The sequence below is a fragment of the Asterias amurensis genome, chromosome 14 (genome assembly GCF_032118995.1).
Source record: "Asterias amurensis chromosome 14, ASM3211899v1".
Lineage (NCBI taxonomy): Eukaryota > Metazoa > Echinodermata > Asteroidea > Forcipulatida > Asteriidae > Asterias > Asterias amurensis.
In genome coordinates this window covers 12,693,635-12,711,164 of record NC_092661.1, presented here as the reverse complement: position 1 = coordinate 12,711,164, position 17,530 = coordinate 12,693,635, and the positions used below count along the sequence as shown (strand labels likewise).

General features: G+C 39.6%; 1 protein-coding gene across 2 annotated transcripts; it reads left to right on the top strand.

The window, feature by feature from the left end:
• The first annotated feature begins 8,733 nt into the window (after positions 1-8,733).
• On the top strand, positions 8,734-17,369 carry LOC139946856 (ribosomal oxygenase 2-like). Of its 2 annotated transcripts, none has more exons than XM_071944597.1 (11): positions 8,734-8,888; positions 9,301-9,388; positions 10,135-10,558; positions 11,117-11,237; positions 11,769-11,888; positions 12,970-13,101; positions 13,887-13,990; positions 14,328-14,436; positions 15,148-15,304; positions 15,848-16,125; positions 16,573-17,369. In XM_071944597.1, exons 1-11 carry the CDS (start codon positions 8,808-8,810, stop codon positions 16,732-16,734), a joined length of 1,776 nt encoding a protein of 591 aa, XP_071800698.1. In that variant the 5' UTR covers positions 8,734-8,807; the 3' UTR covers positions 16,735-17,369. The 2 variants fall into 2 exon arrangements, with proteins under 2 accessions (XP_071800698.1, XP_071800699.1); XM_071944598.1 differs by lacking the exon at positions 8,734-8,888 and adding an exon at positions 9,109-9,157.
• The last annotated feature ends 161 nt before the right edge of the window (positions 17,370-17,530 follow it).

Genomic DNA, 17,530 nt, shown 5'->3' with positions numbered 1-17,530 from the left:
ACTTTGTACTTGAAACCCTGTTAATATTATTTTCCATAACTTTTGTATTTTAATAATTACAATCCATAAACCTCATGCGATTGTATTTTTGTAACAGTTGACATAGTTGTTCCTTAAAGGAACACGTTGCCTTGGATCGGTCGAGTTGGTCTTTGAAAAGCGTTTGTAACCGTTTTTTATAAAATGCATATGGGTAGGAAGATGTTGCAAAAGTAGAATACAATGATCCACACAAACATGCCTCGAAATTGCGTGGTTTTCCTTTTACCTCGTCGACTATTCACGTCGGCCATTTATGGGGGTCAAAATTTTGACTCCCATAAATGGCCGACCGTGTTAGTTCGCACAGTAGAAGGAAAACCACGCAATTTCGAGGCAAACTTGTGTGGATCATTGTATTCTACTTTTAAAACATCTTCCCAACCATATGCATTATATAAAAAACGGTTACAAACGCTTTTGTTTTGACCAACTCGTCCGATCCAAGGCAACGTGTTCCTTTAACAAAGATGTAGAAGTCTGTATCGTTTTGAGCGGCTGTGATTTGTAAATATTGAACAATCCGAGTCTGATTTCCAATTTGTTTTGTTTTCTTGTTTTTTTATTACCGACTATGAAAAAACACGAAAGCTTGGAATGTAGTGTGAAAAGTATAGTGTGTATAGTATGAACTGGTGGTCATTTCATTATGTTGAGATTACTTTTAAATTGACTCAGTCTTATTGTAAGGTCTTGGGGGAAGCTGATGGCAATTTAGTGTTCGCTCGGTAATGTGAAAACTTTAAAAATAGATATTGGACTAATAATCATAGGCCTATCCTAATTCATTGGAACAATGCACTTAAAGGCAGTGGACACTATTGGTAGTTACTCAAAATAATTATCAGCATAAAACCTTACTTGGTAACGAGGGAGCGGTTGATGGTATAAAACATTGTGAGAAACGGCTCCCTCTGAAGTAACGTAGTTTTCGAGAAAGAAGTAATTATCCACGGATTTGATTTCGAGACCTCCGATTTAGAAGATGAGGTCTCAAAATCAAGCATCTGAAAGCACATAACTTCGTGGGACAATGGTTTTTTCCTTTTCTTTCATAGTTATCTCAACCAATTGAGCTCAAGTTTTCACAGGTTTGTTATTTTATGCATGTTGAGATACACCAAGCAAGAAGACTGGTCTTTGATAATTAATTTTTACCAAAAGTGTCCAGTGTCTTTAATAACCATCACATTCATTTGGGGAATTATGAGCAAACTTGTTAGAGACTCAAGTGTATGTACAATGTTCTTAGCATTCTTGTCATGTTGGTCCAATTTTCAGATGAAGTAGTACTAGCTTGAATTTAATTTACAATTTTCTCTGGACGAATTTTGACAGATGATATAGCGGTGTAAACAGAAAACATACAGAAACCGTCTCACCGTGTCATAAATATTTACGTTAAATACGAACAAAGTTATGAAGTTGAGATAATTGTCAGGGAGGAACCCAAAATAATAATTCATTTTATTCAGTAGTTTTTAATTAATACAATTCATTGACGGTTTATGTCTGGTACATTCAACTCTCTCGATTCTCTCTGTTAATATTCAAGTCGGATCAAATCGGCAGAATCGGACATCATTTTAAACCACTGCGGCTAAGATCATCATAAAGCTCATCCCAACTGCTACTTTTATCAATAATCTTTTGGTTTCAAAAAATTGTTTTACAAAGAGGGAAAATCGTGTACAAATTTATTGACAGTTTGATGATTTCACTTTGACAAGGAAATTAGTATTGTTAAATGAAAACCAATCATCAACCGGAAGTGGTGCTGTAGTATACATTTTGATACGTCTAGATAAAACGCGAAAGGTATAAACTAACACACTGTTTAATATCAAATTAGGCCTAACAAAAATGTCGTACCATTTTTCATAAACTGTTAATCCGTAGGCGTCACCTACAAAACCATTGGTTACTCGACATTGTGTTTGAATCAAAGTTTGGGTGAAATTTGTTTACACTTTGTATTATATTATGTAAATAAACCAAAAAATAAATCATTGCAATAACTTGCTTGACTCTTCTTTTCCTATCTAATGTCTAAACTGCGATTTTTATATCCTTCATTTTTATTTTGTTGACAAAGTTAAGTTTTTATGTGACCAGCACGACTTGGGATGGGAATGTTGTGTTGGCCCGATTTTGTAAATTTTTATTTATTTATTTATTTATTATTATTAGCTGTTCCGACCTACCGTCGGAACAGGTATTGTTTTCGTCGAGATTTTTATTAGCTGTTCCGATCCAGTCGGAACAGCTATTGTTTTCGTCGAGATTTTTATTATTTTTATTATTATTATTCTTTGTTTCTCGCCAAAACCCCATTGCATTTGTACACGTTTTTTCTTTAAGCCTAATCTCCCAAACCATAGTACGAAAGAGTGAGTTTATTATACCAAATTGTAGCTTAGAACATAAGCTTTACTCTAAACGTAAAAACAATTAAAAATCTTAATTAATTAACCACGTAATCTTCATTTGAATATAACTGGATGCAGTCGCTTCCATGTTATTGTTAAATATTCTCTTTGGTAAATGCCATACAGTATGTACCTATCATGAGTTGTGACTTCTTGAGATGAGTCTACGCGTTTGACTATAACTGGATGCAGTCACTTCCATGTTATTGTTAAACATTCTCTATGGAAAATGCCATGCAGTATGTACCTATCATGAGTTGTGACTTCTTGAGAGAAGTCTACTCAAGTCTCCTTTTGTTGTTTTTCTACTTACGTTCTGGACCACAGCGAATTCTCTTTTTATTCGTTTCCTAACCGAGTTCTGGACGTACACGAAGGCATAGGGTTTTCGTTTAACGAACGTGCGCAATTGAATAGGGGTTTTTGACGACGACGACACACCATCGTGTCCACACATTCTACCTCCATGTTTACACTAAACTTAAACAGTTTGAAGATAATGATAGTTGAAAGCTTCCCTTAACATATTACTTGCTGTGGTGTTGTAGTTTTTGAGAAATTAGTGGAAAAACTGTCAACGTATAACTGGGACCGAGTTGGTTTGGGACCGAGTTGACCGGCTTCGTTTCAGGCGACGAGCGTGGACGACGAAAACAGAACGCCAGGGATTTTGAATCATTTACGGGTGAAGTCACCTTGTTTGCACCGGGACCATTTGTCTAAACTAATTCAAGTATTTCGCTTTCTTTTCGGAAATTATACCATGACATACAAAAACTCTTTGGCAGGAATACAAAAGCAGCGATTTTATTATGCTGACGTTTCTCTTGTGGTTGAGTGGGTCATTTGTATAAAGCTGCTTATAATAAATAGGCAAAACATTTTGCTTTATAAAAATGCATAAATTGAGCAGAATAGTGGCTTAATGTTATAGAGCTGCTTATATAATCAATAGGCAAAACATTTTGCTTTAAAATAAATTGCAGATCAGCAGAATACCTTGATTCACAACTTGTACTTGTATTTGCTGTGTTTAGCTGCTTTTTGTGTTTAAAATTCTTTAGTGTAGTTTGGTCCAGGGCCAATGGCTTTTAAAGGAAAGAATCGCAGCGCTTGCGTAATCATGGAATTGTGCTTACGCTAAGCGTATTTAACAGCTTAGCAGGGAATGTGTTCTTGAGCGTCACAATTCGCAATAAAAAAAGCTACAGTTGACTAATTGTGCTCAAGTCCTGTAAAACTGAAAACAACAGTGACTTAAAAATTTGATTTGCAATCTCAGGATAATACCCGTGGTTTACTTACGTGCAAAAGTAGGCCGGGGCGACTAGTGTGCTTTAGTGTTAAAGTCGCGACTACAAATTATTATTTGAGTCGCGACTACTATTTTTCTCTACTCTGTTACAATCGTGCTCAAACGTTGACTACAAAAATTGTCCCGACTACCTGTCCAGTGAAACACTGGTTGTGTTGCTTCTTACTATTCGCAACATATAATATAACGTGCGCTTGCAACACTTTGCAGCACAAGTCTTGAGAATCCGTAATTTATCGCGACAAGCGTCCAAGTTGGGTTTGAGGGGCGATTAGTCGAGGTTGTAAATTTCACTTGTCACCCAGGCCTATCATGATTGGAACTTGCCTATTAAGGTTTTATTGCGAATTGCAAAATTTCAAGAGAGGGCGTTGCGAGTGCGAGTCGTACAAACTGCATAGTAACCGCCTCATATTCCTTCCCAAAATGCATTGCGGTTCTGAATCGCAATAAACCTTATGAAAAATCTTGTGCAAATGGGCCCAATGTCGTGCTCTGCTCTGGAAGCAAAGATTCAGTGCTTAGCAGAAGCAGTGAATTCTGCGCTTACGTCAAGCAAAATACACTGCTTAGCAGGGATTTCTTTTGTTTGTGTGCTTCCAAGCTCGCACATTTTATTCCGCGCATGCACATTAAGACGAAAATGGTGATCGTAGGTGCAGAGTTTGGTGGTTACGAGTTCAGTAAAATCCACTCGAACAAGATCAAACATCAAACCACCAACCAAATACAAGGATTTTATCCTTAAGTAGTTTGTCACATGGCAATGGACTCTAAAGATACTAGCATGAACTCAAGAAACCAACCAAATTAAACAATCCTGAGTCAAATGCAAGTTTTTACATTATTCAACTAGAGACCACTTATCTTATATACCGCCCTCTATTGACGAGTGACTGAAAATCCTTGCAACACCATATCTCAAGGAGTGCAGGACCAATTTTTACACTGTAGTGAAGACTCCGTGGGGCATGGACATTAATTTTGAAAAACTGTGACATCAAGTTGACCTCTACTTCCGGGTCAACCGGAAGTGGGACCATATCTCAAGAGTTACACAACCGATTAAAAAAAAATTCTTCAGTTATAGACTCCTTAGGACTTAAAATTTGTTGGGAAAAACCGTGACCTCATTTTGACCTCTTCTTCCGTGTCAACTGGAAGTGGGACCATATCTCAAGTACTATTCAACCGATTTTAAAACTTTTTTTCAGTTTTAGACCCCTTGGGCATTGGAGATTAGCCTTAGGTTACCGTGACCCCATGTCGACCTCTACTTTGGGGTCAACCGGAAGTGGCACCATAACTCAAGACACTATTCAACAATTTCAAACTTTTTTTCAGTTCTAGGCTCCTTGGTCATTTTAGCACATAATCCAAGCAAAAGAACACGGAACAGCTGTGTGTTTGTTCACAAACACCTAATGTCTAGTTATTTTTATTATTATTATTATTCTTTGTTTCTCGCCAAAACCCCATTGCATTTGTACACGTTTTTTCTTTAAGCCTAATCTCCCAAACCATAATACGAAAGAGTGAGTTTATTATACCAAATTGTAGCTTAGAACATAAGCTTTACTCTAAATGTAAAAAAAATTGAAAATCTTAATTAATTAACCACGTAATCTTCATTTGAATATAACTGAATGCAGTCGCTTCCATGTTATTGTTAAATATTCTCTTTGGTAAATGCCATACAGTATGTACCTATCATGAGTTGTGACTTCTTGAGATGAGTCTGCGCGTTTGAATATAACTGGATGCAGTCACTTCCATGTTATTGTTAAACATTCTCTATGGAAAATGCCATGCAGTATGTACCTATCATGAGTTGTGACTTCTTGAGAGAAGTCTACTCAAGTCTCCTTTTGTTGTTTTTCTACTTACGTTCTGGACCACAGCGAATTCTCTTTTTATTCGTTTCCTAACCGAGTTCTGGACGTACACGAAGGCATAGGGTTTTCGTTTAACGAACGTGCGCAATTGAATAGGGGTTTTTGACGACGACGACACACCATCGTGTCCACACATTCTACCTCCATGTTTACACTAAACTTAAACAGTTTGAAGATAGTGATAGTTGAAAGCTTCCCTTAACATATTACTTGCTGTGGTGTTGTAGTTTTTGAGAAATTAGTGAAAAAACTGTCAACGTATGACTGGGACCGAGTTGGTTTGGGACCGAGTTGACCGGCTTCGTTTCAGGCGACGAGCGTGGACGACGAAAACAGAACGCCAGGGATTTTGAATCATTTACGGGTGAAGTCACCTTGTTTGCGCCGGGACCATTTGTCTAAACTAATTCAAGTATTTCGCTTTCTTTTCGGAAATTATACCATGACATACAAAAACTCTTTGGCAGGAATACAAAAGCAGCGATTTTATTATGCTGACGTTTCTCTTGTGGTTGAGTGGGTCATTTGTATAAAGCTGCTTATAATAAATAGGCAAAACATTTTGCTTTATAAAAATGCATAAATTGAGCAGAATAGTGGCTTAATGTTATAGAGCTGCTTATATAATCAATAGGCAAAACATCTTGCTTTAAAATAAATTGCAGATCAGCAGAATACCTTGATTCACAACTTGTACTTGTATTTGCTGTGTTTAGCTGCTTTTTGTGTTTAAAAATCTTTAGTGTAGTTTGGTCCAGGGCCAATGGCTTTTAAAGGAAAGAATCACAACGCTTGCGTAATCATGGAATTGTGCTTACGCTAAGCGTATTTAACAGCTTAGCAGGGAATGTGTTCTTGAGCGTCACAATTCGCAATAAAAAAAGCTACAGTTGACTAATTGTGCTCAAGTCCTGTAAAACTGAAAACAACAGTGACTTAAAAATTTGATTTGCAATCATAGGATAATACCCGTGGTTTACTTACGTGCAAAAGTAGGCCGGGGCGACTAGTGTGCTTTAGTGTTAAAGTCGCGACTACAAATTATTATTTGAGTCGCGACTACTATTTTTCTCTACTCTGTTACAATCGTGCTCAAACGTTGACTACAAAAATTGTCCCGACTACCTGTCCAGTGAAACACTGGTTGTGTTGCTTCTTACTATTCGCAACATATAATATAACGTGCGCTTGCAACACTTTGCGTCACAAGTCTTGAGAATCCGTAATTTATCGCGACAAGCGTCCAAGTTGGGTTTGAGGGGCGATTAGTCGAGGTTGTAAATTTCACTTGTCACCCAGGCCTATCATGATGGGAACTTGCCTATTAAGGTTTTATTGCGAATTGCAAAATTTCAAGAGAGGGCGTTGCGAGCGCGAGTCGTACAAACTGCATAGTAACCGCCTCATATTCCTTCCCAAAATGCATTGCGGTTCTGAATCGCAATAAACCTTATGAAAAATCTTGTGCAAATGGGCCCAATGTCGTCCTCTGCTCTGGAAGCAAAGATTCAGTGCTTAGCAGAAGCAGTGAATTCTGCGCTTACGTCAAGCAAAATACACTGCTTAGCAAGGATTTCTTTTGTTTGTGTGCTTCCAAGCTCGCACATTTTATTCCGCGCATGCACATTAAGCCGAAAATGGTGATCGTAGGTGCAGAGTTTGGTGGTTACGAGTTCAGTAAAATCCACTCGAACAAGATCAAACATCAAACCACCAACCAAATAAAAGGATTTTATCCTTAAGTAGTTTGTCACATGGCAATGGACTCTAAAGATACTAGCATGAACTCAAGAAACCAACCAAATTAAACAATCCTGAGTCAAATGCAAGTTTTTACATTATTCAACTAGAGACCACTTATCTTATATACCGCCCTCTATTGACGAGTGACTGAAAATCCTTGCAACACCATATCTCAAGGAGTGCAGGACCAATTTTTACACTGTAGTGAAGACTCCGTGGGGCATGGACATTAATTTTGAAAAACTGTGACATCAAGTTGACCTCTACTTCCGGATCAACCGGAAGTGGGACCATATCTCAAGAGTTACACAACCGATTAAAAAAAAATTCTTCAGTTATAGACTCCTTAGGACTTAAAATTTTTTGGGAAAAACCGTGACCTCATTTTGAACTCTTCTTCCGTGTCAACTGGAAGTGGGACCATATCTCAAGTACTATTCAACCGATTTTAAAACTTTTTTTCAGTTTTAGACCCCTTGGGCATTGGAGATTAGCCTTAGGTTACCGTGACCCCATGTCGACCTCTACTTTGGGGTCAACCGGAAGTGGCACCTTAACTCAAGACACTATTCAACAATTTCAAACTTTTTTTTCAGTTCTAGGCTCCTTGGTCATTTTAGCACATAATTCAAGCAAAAGAACACGGAACAGCTGTGTGTTTGTTCACAAACACCTAATGTCTAGTTATTATTATTATTATTATTATTATTATTATTATTATTATTATTATTATTATTATTATTATTATTATTATTATTATTATTATTATTATTATTATTATTATTATTATTATTATTATTATTATTATTATTATTATTATTTTTTTTTTATTTTTTATTTTTTTTTTTTTGGGGGGGGGGGGGGGGCGACACTGCACGCACAGAAATACTAATCCGATGGCAATCGAGACGACAGATTTAATTTGCTCAATACGCCCATCCCATCCAGCCACAATGAACGCCAACCTCAGATATAGGGCACTTCCCCGCTCGAAACAACCCAATCGAAATTTCACATAAGTGAACACTCACCAGGGTAGGGCCGTTCGAACTGGGAACTTTGATTTCGCTGGTTCAGATTGAATCTTTCAACGAGACCTATGAACATACCACTTAGAAAGCTTTGTATTGAGGACAATAGAGAGTGTAATAATGATGGAAAGTTTAGTAGCCGGGGGGGGGGGCGTCGGGGGGGGGGGGGTCGGGGGGGGGGCAGGCAAGACAGGGGAACCCCCATCCACGGTTAAACCCACAGGGTTCAACTTATTGAAAGTGGTCTATTGGTGGCGCTATTCAGCGCGCACGTGGACGAGGAGCGTATGAAAACATTCGGAAGATTGGTTAGTTTTGTTCATTATTTTGCTGTGTGTCCTACCAAAATTCAAGCATGGCCGACCGCAAGAGTAGTAAGGGGACTGGGAGGAGAATCAAGCTACGCAGCACACAGCCGTGTGATAATAAGCGTAAGGTAGGTAGGTGTAAGGAGGGCATTGGAGGGCATGATCCGCTGACACTGTGATCAGTCGTTGGTGTTGTTCACCTCCATGGACATGATGGATCGTGGGACGGTGGACGGTGTCACTGTCACTGTCCATGCACTGTCACTGTGTAACTGTGAGTGTCACCATGGTCACGTCAATCAATGAGTGACAATTTTGTTGTGCTATCAACCAATCACCAATGATCAAGTCATGCAGTGGTGGTGGTTGTCCACTTTGCTGGACTGGAGTCATTGTGGTAATTATCCGTCATTGTCAGTTTGCCAATGCCATTGTTGATTGTTTGTCACAATCACCTACATTCATAAAATTAATAACACTTTTAAATTGCACTGCCCTATCGTCCATGTATTGTTCTTCTGTTTGTATTTTTGTGGACAGGTTGAAGAAGAAAGTCAGTTTGAATCTCAGCGTGCTGATGGGAAGAGGAGAAAACCCAAGCCCAGTGCAGTATCAACCACTTTTGATTGTAATATATATAAATAATAATAATAACAAATTCTTATATAGCGCATTTCACAAAAAAACGTATCAATGCGCTAAACATTAATTAGTCCTCTGGTCATTGGGCCAATAAACATCCCTTTAATCTTTCTCAGCTCCCATAAAGGGAGTATACAGCCCCGAGTTGCCGTGGCGCTCCGAAAGCTTTTCATTCACAATATCAACCTCTACCCTCGCAGATACCCATTTATACCCCTGGATGAAGAGAAGCAATTGTAGTAAAGTATCTTGCTCAAGGACACAAGTGTCACGACCGGGAATCAAACCCACACTCCGCTGACTTAACACCAGAACTTGAATTCGATGCTCTTAACCAATTGGCCGCGACACTCTTATAAATAAACCCTACCACCAGTACCTAGACCCAGTAACTTGGGGGCTGTTCTCCTGTTTTTCGCCTCAGTTACTGGGTCTAATCAGTAGGCCTACCCTACTCCTAGCAAAGTCCAAAACAAAGTTCCAGTAGAACAATAAAAAAGAACCCAAACAATAACAAAAGAACCCAAACACACACATGTGTGTAGAACAATTTAGTCAGTAAAAGGGGAAAACCAAATAAGATTTTTCTTCCCTGGTGACGGCTTTTAAAAAAGCCTCAAAGATTGTTACCTTTAAAAGTAATATTTTGGAAAAATAGTTAAACAATTTTTACCATTATCCAACAAGTCCAAAGCCTCATGTTAAACTTTTTGTTAATTTTGTTTTCACCAGGCAAGTCGAGTGGTGACATCAGTGAACCAGCAAACAGCCCAGTTCCTCCTTGTAAAAAATCTAGAACCTCATTCATGTCATTAGAAGAAAGACATGGCCAGCAAAAAGGGAACAGGTCTGGAAAAGAGGAGAAGTTACTGAAAATATCAAAAAAAGCTAAAAAGGAGATTGGTGACAAAAAATCCTGCGTTTTTGATTCTCTGGACGTATCGAGTCCAGAGAGGCTTTTCAGTTCCTTACTTAGCCCAGAGGTTAGCCTGGAGTCATTCTTTGAGGGGTACTGGGAGAGGAAACCCCTGGTTGTGCATCGTGGAGGGGATCAGACATCGGCTAGCTATTACGGAGTTAACTTTACCAGGGAGGCACTGTTTCAGATACTCTCTGAGAAGAAGGTGGACTTTCTGAAGGACGTAAACGTCTGCAGGTACAGTTGTTGAGCTTGTAATGTGGCATGTTATTGCTGGATGGTGTGAGTGCAATCAGATTCGAGTTCTGGTAGCTGAGTCATCAGGGTGTGGGTTCGAATCCTGGTCATGACGCTCAAGTCCTTTTTAAAAGCAAGACACTTACTACATTTGTGTAATTGCTTCTCTTCTCCCGGGTGTAAATGGGTATCTGTGAGGGCAGAGATGGTTCTTTTTAGGTCTTATACTTTGTAAGTCCTTTCTGATCTGAGCCAACTAGGTTTTTCTAGGTCTTACTAATCTGTTCTGCTCTGAGCCAATTGTCTTTTTAAGTCTTATAAGTCCTTTCTCCTCTGAGCTGACTAGGTCTTTCTAGGTCTTACTAATCTTTTCTGCTCTGAGCCAATTGAGTCTTTCTTGGGATATAAGTCATTTCTGCCTGGAGCCGACTGTTTTTTTTCTAGGTATTATCAGTCCAACAATATTGTTCACATACTTTTTTTTAATTGGTAAAACATTAATTAAGTTTGCTTATTTGTAGAAAGGAGGAGTTATGTAATTTGTATTTTTACTGACAGATATGTAGACTCCAATCGGGAAGATTTAAACAAGACGGGCAGAGCGACTGCCGGAAAAATCAAAACTCTGTTTGACCAGAAGAAAGCAACTCTACAGTTTCATCAGCCCCAGAGGTTTCAGGTAAAGAGCCAATGACGTCCACTCAGGCTGCAACATGTGGGTGAATTTAAAATAATGATTTGTATGTGTCAGGGCCAAGCGGTTAAGAGCACCTGACTCAAGCTCTGGTGTTTCTAGTCGGCATAGTGTTGGTTCGACTCCCAGTCGTCGCACGTGTGTCCTTGAGCAAGATGCTTTACCACACAAGAACCTACACACTTTATGGAAGATTTTGGAATAATGTTTATTATCTTAAATTACCAAACATTGATGTTCAATTGTTGACTTTGAGTCAGGTCTTTTAATTGTGTTAAGTATCAAATTATACTCCCCATCATAAGACTAAGATAAATTTTTCCCTCAGTGCTTGGTCAGTTAAAAAAAAGTTAACATGTTAAACTTGGTTGAAAGTTCTTTCTCATTCAGATTCTTGTCTTGTACAATTTAATCTGGTTCGATAACAATCTTGTAGTCTTGTGGAATTTTACCCCAACTTGAGCCCTTTTTAACGACTTTGTGTCTCACAAGCTCTTCGTGTTTGCTTCCACTCAGGAAAAGCTGTGGCAAATCTGTGAGCTTCTAGAGAGTTTCTTCAACTCTCTGGTTGGAGCAAACATCTACATGACACCAGGAGGATCCCAAGGCCTGGCTCCACACTATGACGATGTTGAGGTAATTATAAGCCCCGTTCACACTACTATACTCGCCAAGGGGCAACGCTTGGGAATAATGGCCAGCCCTTTCACACTTGGTTCGCTTTACCTCTGATATACCCTGCAGTCGATTTCACAAAGAGTTAGGACTCGTCTTATCTGGAGTTAGGACGAGTAACCCGTCCTAACTTGGGATTAATCTTAAGGTCCGCATGCTACAGTAGTGCAGGGTCGGGACTCGTCCCAAGTATTAAGATTAGTCTTAAGTTAGGAAGAGTTTTGTGAAACCAACGGCTGGCAAATGGGCATACATGGGAATAGCCAACCCTGCTCTGGAGTAGGGTTAAGCGGTGAAACCCCAGGGTATTCTTGAAACATGCAGCTGAAACCCCGGGGGAATAGGGACCTTGGGTGGGCAGTGTGAAAGTGCCCCTGCTTGTTCCTTTTGTTTTTGTTAGTCTGTCCATCGGGCATCTCACCAGAAGCCCCAGCTTCTAGAAGATGCCTCCAGTCTTAGTTTTCTGCCTTGTAAAAATATTATACACATAGTAACTGGCAACAAGGTAACTAGTATACGTCTATTCCCATGAGGGACTTTGAGTGACTAGATTCGGGCCTTGGGAAAATAGGCCCCTCTTCTGGTCACTCACAGGCCCGAGGGGGTACACTAGTTACCGAACACTAGTTACCGAATTAAGCCAGTCAATATGTGTTTTATAACACAGCTGGGTCTTAAATGTCAAATAAGAACAGAAAAAGGAATTTTGTAGTTGTTGTTCACGGTTCAAGTCATGAGAGGGCGCTGTTACCGCGGGCACTATACATGTATTCAAAGACTATTGCCCGCTCTGGTACTATTGCCGCAAAAGTAGAGCGCGCTCACTAGCCTATATTAGTTCATCCCATGTGACCGTGTTTCATCCAACCAGAATACAGAACAAGCAAGAGGTGGTTTATAATCTGTTTTAGGTTACTCAGGGTTTTTTTATATTATATTTGTCTATGTGCTATTTGGAAACTTTCATGAAGTATGGAAATAAATGTGAGTTTGAAATGAAAAAAAAATAATTAAAATTGTTTGTCTTGCCTTTCCCAACTAGGTTCTTATTCTCCAGTTGGAAGGGAGGAAACATTGGCGTTTGTATGCTCCCCCACAAGAACTGCCACGAGACTACAGTAGGGACTTGGATCAGGATGACATCGGTCTCCCAACTCATGACTTCATCCTAGAGGTACCAATCAAAATAAATAAATATTTTGTCTACTTGAAAGAAAGATCAAAATACCAGGAGTCTGCCATTACTAAGGGTTTTACATTATTTCTGTTGTGCATTTGTTTAGTTTATTGTGCCATTTTATCTTGCACATTTCTAAATTTATTGTTAATCTGGTCCCAATGTTATAAGAGCTGGTTAAGCAGAAAATATCTGCTAAGCAAATATGATCTGTGCACCCAGTCACAGATTTTACATGGTACTATGGCTGATAAACCTTATTCTGCTAAGCATGATTTGGTTATGTCTAGTTACTTTTTGTGCTTAAAGCCATTATACACTTTTGGAACAGAAAAATAAATAAAAGTTCACAGATTTACAAATAACTTACAGGGTTTACAGAAGGTAATGATGAAAGACTTCTCTTGAAATATTATTCCATGAAATGCTTTACTTTTTGAGAAAACATTAAAACAATTATCAATTCTCGATAGCGAGAATTACGGATTTACTGCAAACACAAGTCATGACACGGCAAAACGTGTGGAAACAAGGGTGGGTTTCCCCCGTTATTTTCTCCCGACTCCGATGACCGATTGAGCCTAAATTTTCACAGGGTTGTTTTTTTGTATATAAATTGTGATACACGAAGTGTGTGGGCCTTTGGAAAATACTGTTTACCGAAAGTGTCCAATGGCTTTAAGCAACTCTATGAAATTTGGACGAGGCCAGTAGGCAATGCGATGTGAAGTATGTTTATCCCTCCACTGTCATTGCTGATGAGCTGTTAATTCTGTCTGCAGACAGGTGATTTCATGTACTTCCCTCGGGGCACTGTGCACCAGGCTGACACACCAGATGACTCTCCGTACTCAACCCATGTGACCATCAGTACCTACCAAAGATCGTAAGTTATGTTCTAATGTCGCCGCAACAATAAGATTGAAGAACAGAGTATAGTGGGTGCGTTCGATTAGCTTCGCCGACCACTCACCCTCTCGTGGTGACGCCATGCACCTCGGGTCAGCCCCAATGATCCGTTCCACAAGCAGGGCATTTGGGGCTGACCCGGGTGAGCCCCTGGAATAACGTCAAAGCTATTCGAACGTACGGGGGCAGATCGGGGTCGAGCCAGGGAAGCTAATCGAACGCATCTACAGTGTGGATCAAAATTTAACCTCTCTTCAATCCGGGTACTCTCATAACGATTCCAAACCATTTGAGATTTTTTTGTTTTTCGACAGATCCTTTGGAGATGTACTGATGCTTGCCATTCCGAATGTCCTCAACTCCGCGATCAATAACTCTCTGGATTTCAGGAAAGGTGTACCAGTGGATTTACTTACTAACAGCGTGAGTTTCTACTTCAAGTGTTCATTCTGAAGACCGTGGAAGGCTCCGCTCTGCTTCTGACGTCACACGCTTACTTGTTCCTCGCTCGTATAAAAAGGCCGGAGACAGTCTAGTTTTTAATGCAGCTCCTAAGCTTTGGAACCAACTGCCCTGTGACGTCAGAGAAGCAGAGTCTACTCTGATCTTCAAGCGGTCTCTCAAAACGTTTTTGTTTCCCCACTGAGAGCCTCTAGGTTTTTTCTTTTGTTTTGTTTTCTACTTATGTTATTTTGTTTTTCTTGTGAGGCGCTGTGTTAATTGTAAATAAAATAGCCAAAAAATTACATGTGTGTGGCAAGTCGTGGCCAATCGGTCTAAATGTAGTTCACTGGACCCAAGCTCTGTTGTTGTAAGCAGCAGAGTGTGGGTTTAATACCCTGTCATGATACTTGTGCCCTTGTTCCTGGTTTGATTGGGGCAGCACATTGTGCCACAGCACATTGTAAACCATTACATGGTGCTATGTAAAAGGAGTAGGCCTCATAATTCAAATTAGTCTCACATATCGTGCAGGAAAATACTGTATGTCAAAGTGCCTTGAGCGTCACTGAGTGACGGATTGGATTAGATAAGATATGCACGCTTTATAGGAAGCTACTATTATTTTTATTACTATTATTATTTGCCCGAGGTCTCTGTCTCAGTTCTACTGTTCCCTCTTCTCTTTCGTAGGACACTCTCTCTGGCAGCAAGTCATCCTTTCAGCGTCTGCTCGGACAACTCTCCAATCACATCGGAGATCATGTCCAGCAAGCGGCCAATCAGATGGTACTGGACTTTGTAGCCAATCGTCTTCCTCCTTTTAAATTGGACCACACAGACTCTGGAAGTAAGTTCAGGCTATGAGGAAACAGCTTGTTTCCTTGTCTAGCCTATTTCTTTCTAGGCTAGAAATGTTAATACTGGAGTCCAATTTTATAGAGTTTCATTGCCTATTATTTATTATTTTTATTTATCAGCTTCATTGCTAAAAATTGAAACTTCCTTCTAGGCCATGGGCACTAGGGCAATTCCTTGTCTCCTCTCCATTTGGGTTCTTGGCTAGTGCAGTGATTTAGCTCACTTTTCTAAGAGTCCTTGGCTTCACAAGGATTCAAGGCTTCACAACCAGAATCAATAAATGAAATTGGTATTCACAGATAAAATGACCGACATCTTCCATGTTACGTAAGACTCTAGAATTAGTGTTAGATTTGGAAGGTCGAAGCAACTGTCTGTGTTGGTCTGATTTCAAAAGTTTAGTCCCAAAATGAACAATACATTGCGTTCCATAAGCCGCCTGCATCTGTGAAGAAAACCAATATGTCCTTATTCACCCACGGTGGCTCAACAGAACATATTGAAATTTCTCTTCCCCTTTGCCTCATGGCAGACTCTCTAGGTCAAATGCCAACTGAGACTTGCAAAGTCAGACTCAAGTTTCCGAAGCATGTCTTTGTGATGACAGAGACGGAGGATGATGAGGGGGAGGAGGAGGATGACGAGGAGGAGGAGGAAGAAGAAGATGATGAAGATGATGAAGATGAAGAAGAATTGTCTACAGATGTTGACGTTAACGGAAAGTGCGGACAGAGCTTGAGTTACGTTGTCGTCAGACACTCGCTGAACAACACCAGAGAGGAGCACATGATGAGCTCAAACCAAGGATCGGTAAGTCTTCATTTTGGAGTATAAGTTTGCAAGTCAGGGTGTCAGTGATACTTTATGTGTAGGATAATGTCTGAGGTGCGCGTCCTTTAAGTTGCATACACTGAGTATTATGCGATTTATGCTCCACCTGTGATGCCATGTTATATTGTTTCAGTGCTCCATTTGTTCGCACATCTTATTTATAAACATAAAGGGATTGCTCCTTGGATAGTAATTTGGTTCGCTTTTGGGCAGTCCCTAGGCATTTGTTTGCTTTTAGTTTTTTTATATGTCTCTAATCGTTTTCAAATCATACATTCTTTGTTATTGTTGCAGTGTGCTTTTCAACTGAGTGGAGCTATTCAAAAATAACTGTTTAAGTAATTAACAAGTACACCTTTAAAAAACAATGATTTCTTCATCAATGAATCGCTCTAAAAGTTTGAAATATTTTCCCACCATTTGCAGTCGAATGGATTACGGTTCCCCGTCTTGTATCATGAAGCACTCAATCAACTCAAGGAGTCTACAGACTGGGTGCAGAGTAAGACGCTAAAGCTACCTAAAGAAGACACCAAGAACTTACTCATGTCTCTCTGGGCAGAGGGTCTCCTGAAAGTATCGCAGTAAGTGACCTTCCAACATTAGGCAAGGAACTAGCAAGAACATCTGTGGCCACAGTCACACCTCAAGGCTCATGAATTACACCAGATACCAGGGCCCAATTTCATAGCGCTGCTAAGCACACAAATTTGCTTAGCATGAAATTTCTTCCTTAATAAAAACAGGTTTAGCAACCAAATTTTAATTTGTTGCATATTGCTTGTTACTGGTATTCAGTTGTTGTTTGCTTATCCAGAAAATTATGTGTAAATATGATTGGAAGTCCTGTTTTTATGGAGACAGGAACTTCATGCTAAGCAAATATTTGTGCTTAGCAGCTCTATGAAATTGGGCCTAGGCCTGGAATGACACGCAGGCCATGAAAGCCATGGCCCCCGTTGCCCCTGATCTTGGCCTTGGTGCCCCTTCAAAAGTTTTTCATTGACTTGAAATGGAAGTTCTCTTTGCAAAATGAAAATTGCCCTATCCTTTCAACATGTTCATAAATGAAAATCGAGGCCCAAGATAGCAGCCGTGAGGGGATATCCAGATTCGTACAAATGTACCTTTGACCTTGCATTCTTTTCACATGGAGATGCACAGTAAATTCACGCGTACATCTTGAAATTTGAATTGGGACCTGTGACATAATTTTGCAGCTGCAGTGTTCTGTAAATGAACTTTTATTCTACGTTGAGAAATGACGACAGTACAACCAAGGGATTGCATATGATTCCATTTTATTTTAAGATACAATTTTAAAAATACAATTTATGAATGTGAACATGAATCAATGATTTGGAAGAAATGTTGATACTTGTAC

What these genes read in the sequence shown, in the direction of transcription:
- LOC139946856 (XM_071944597.1), top strand. Translation starts at nt 8,808, where the DNA reads ATGGCCGACCGCAAGAGTAGTAAGGGGACTGGGAGGAGAATCAAGCTA. An exon ending in CACACTATGACGATGTTGAG is followed by an intron (nt 11,889 to 12,969) that starts GTAATTATAAGC and finishes TTTCCCAACTAG; the next exon opens with GTTCTTATTCTCCAGTTGGA. An exon ending in GGACCACACAGACTCTGGAA is followed by an intron (nt 15,305 to 15,847) that starts GTAAGTTCAGGC and finishes GCCTCATGGCAG; the next exon opens with ACTCTCTAGGTCAAATGCCA.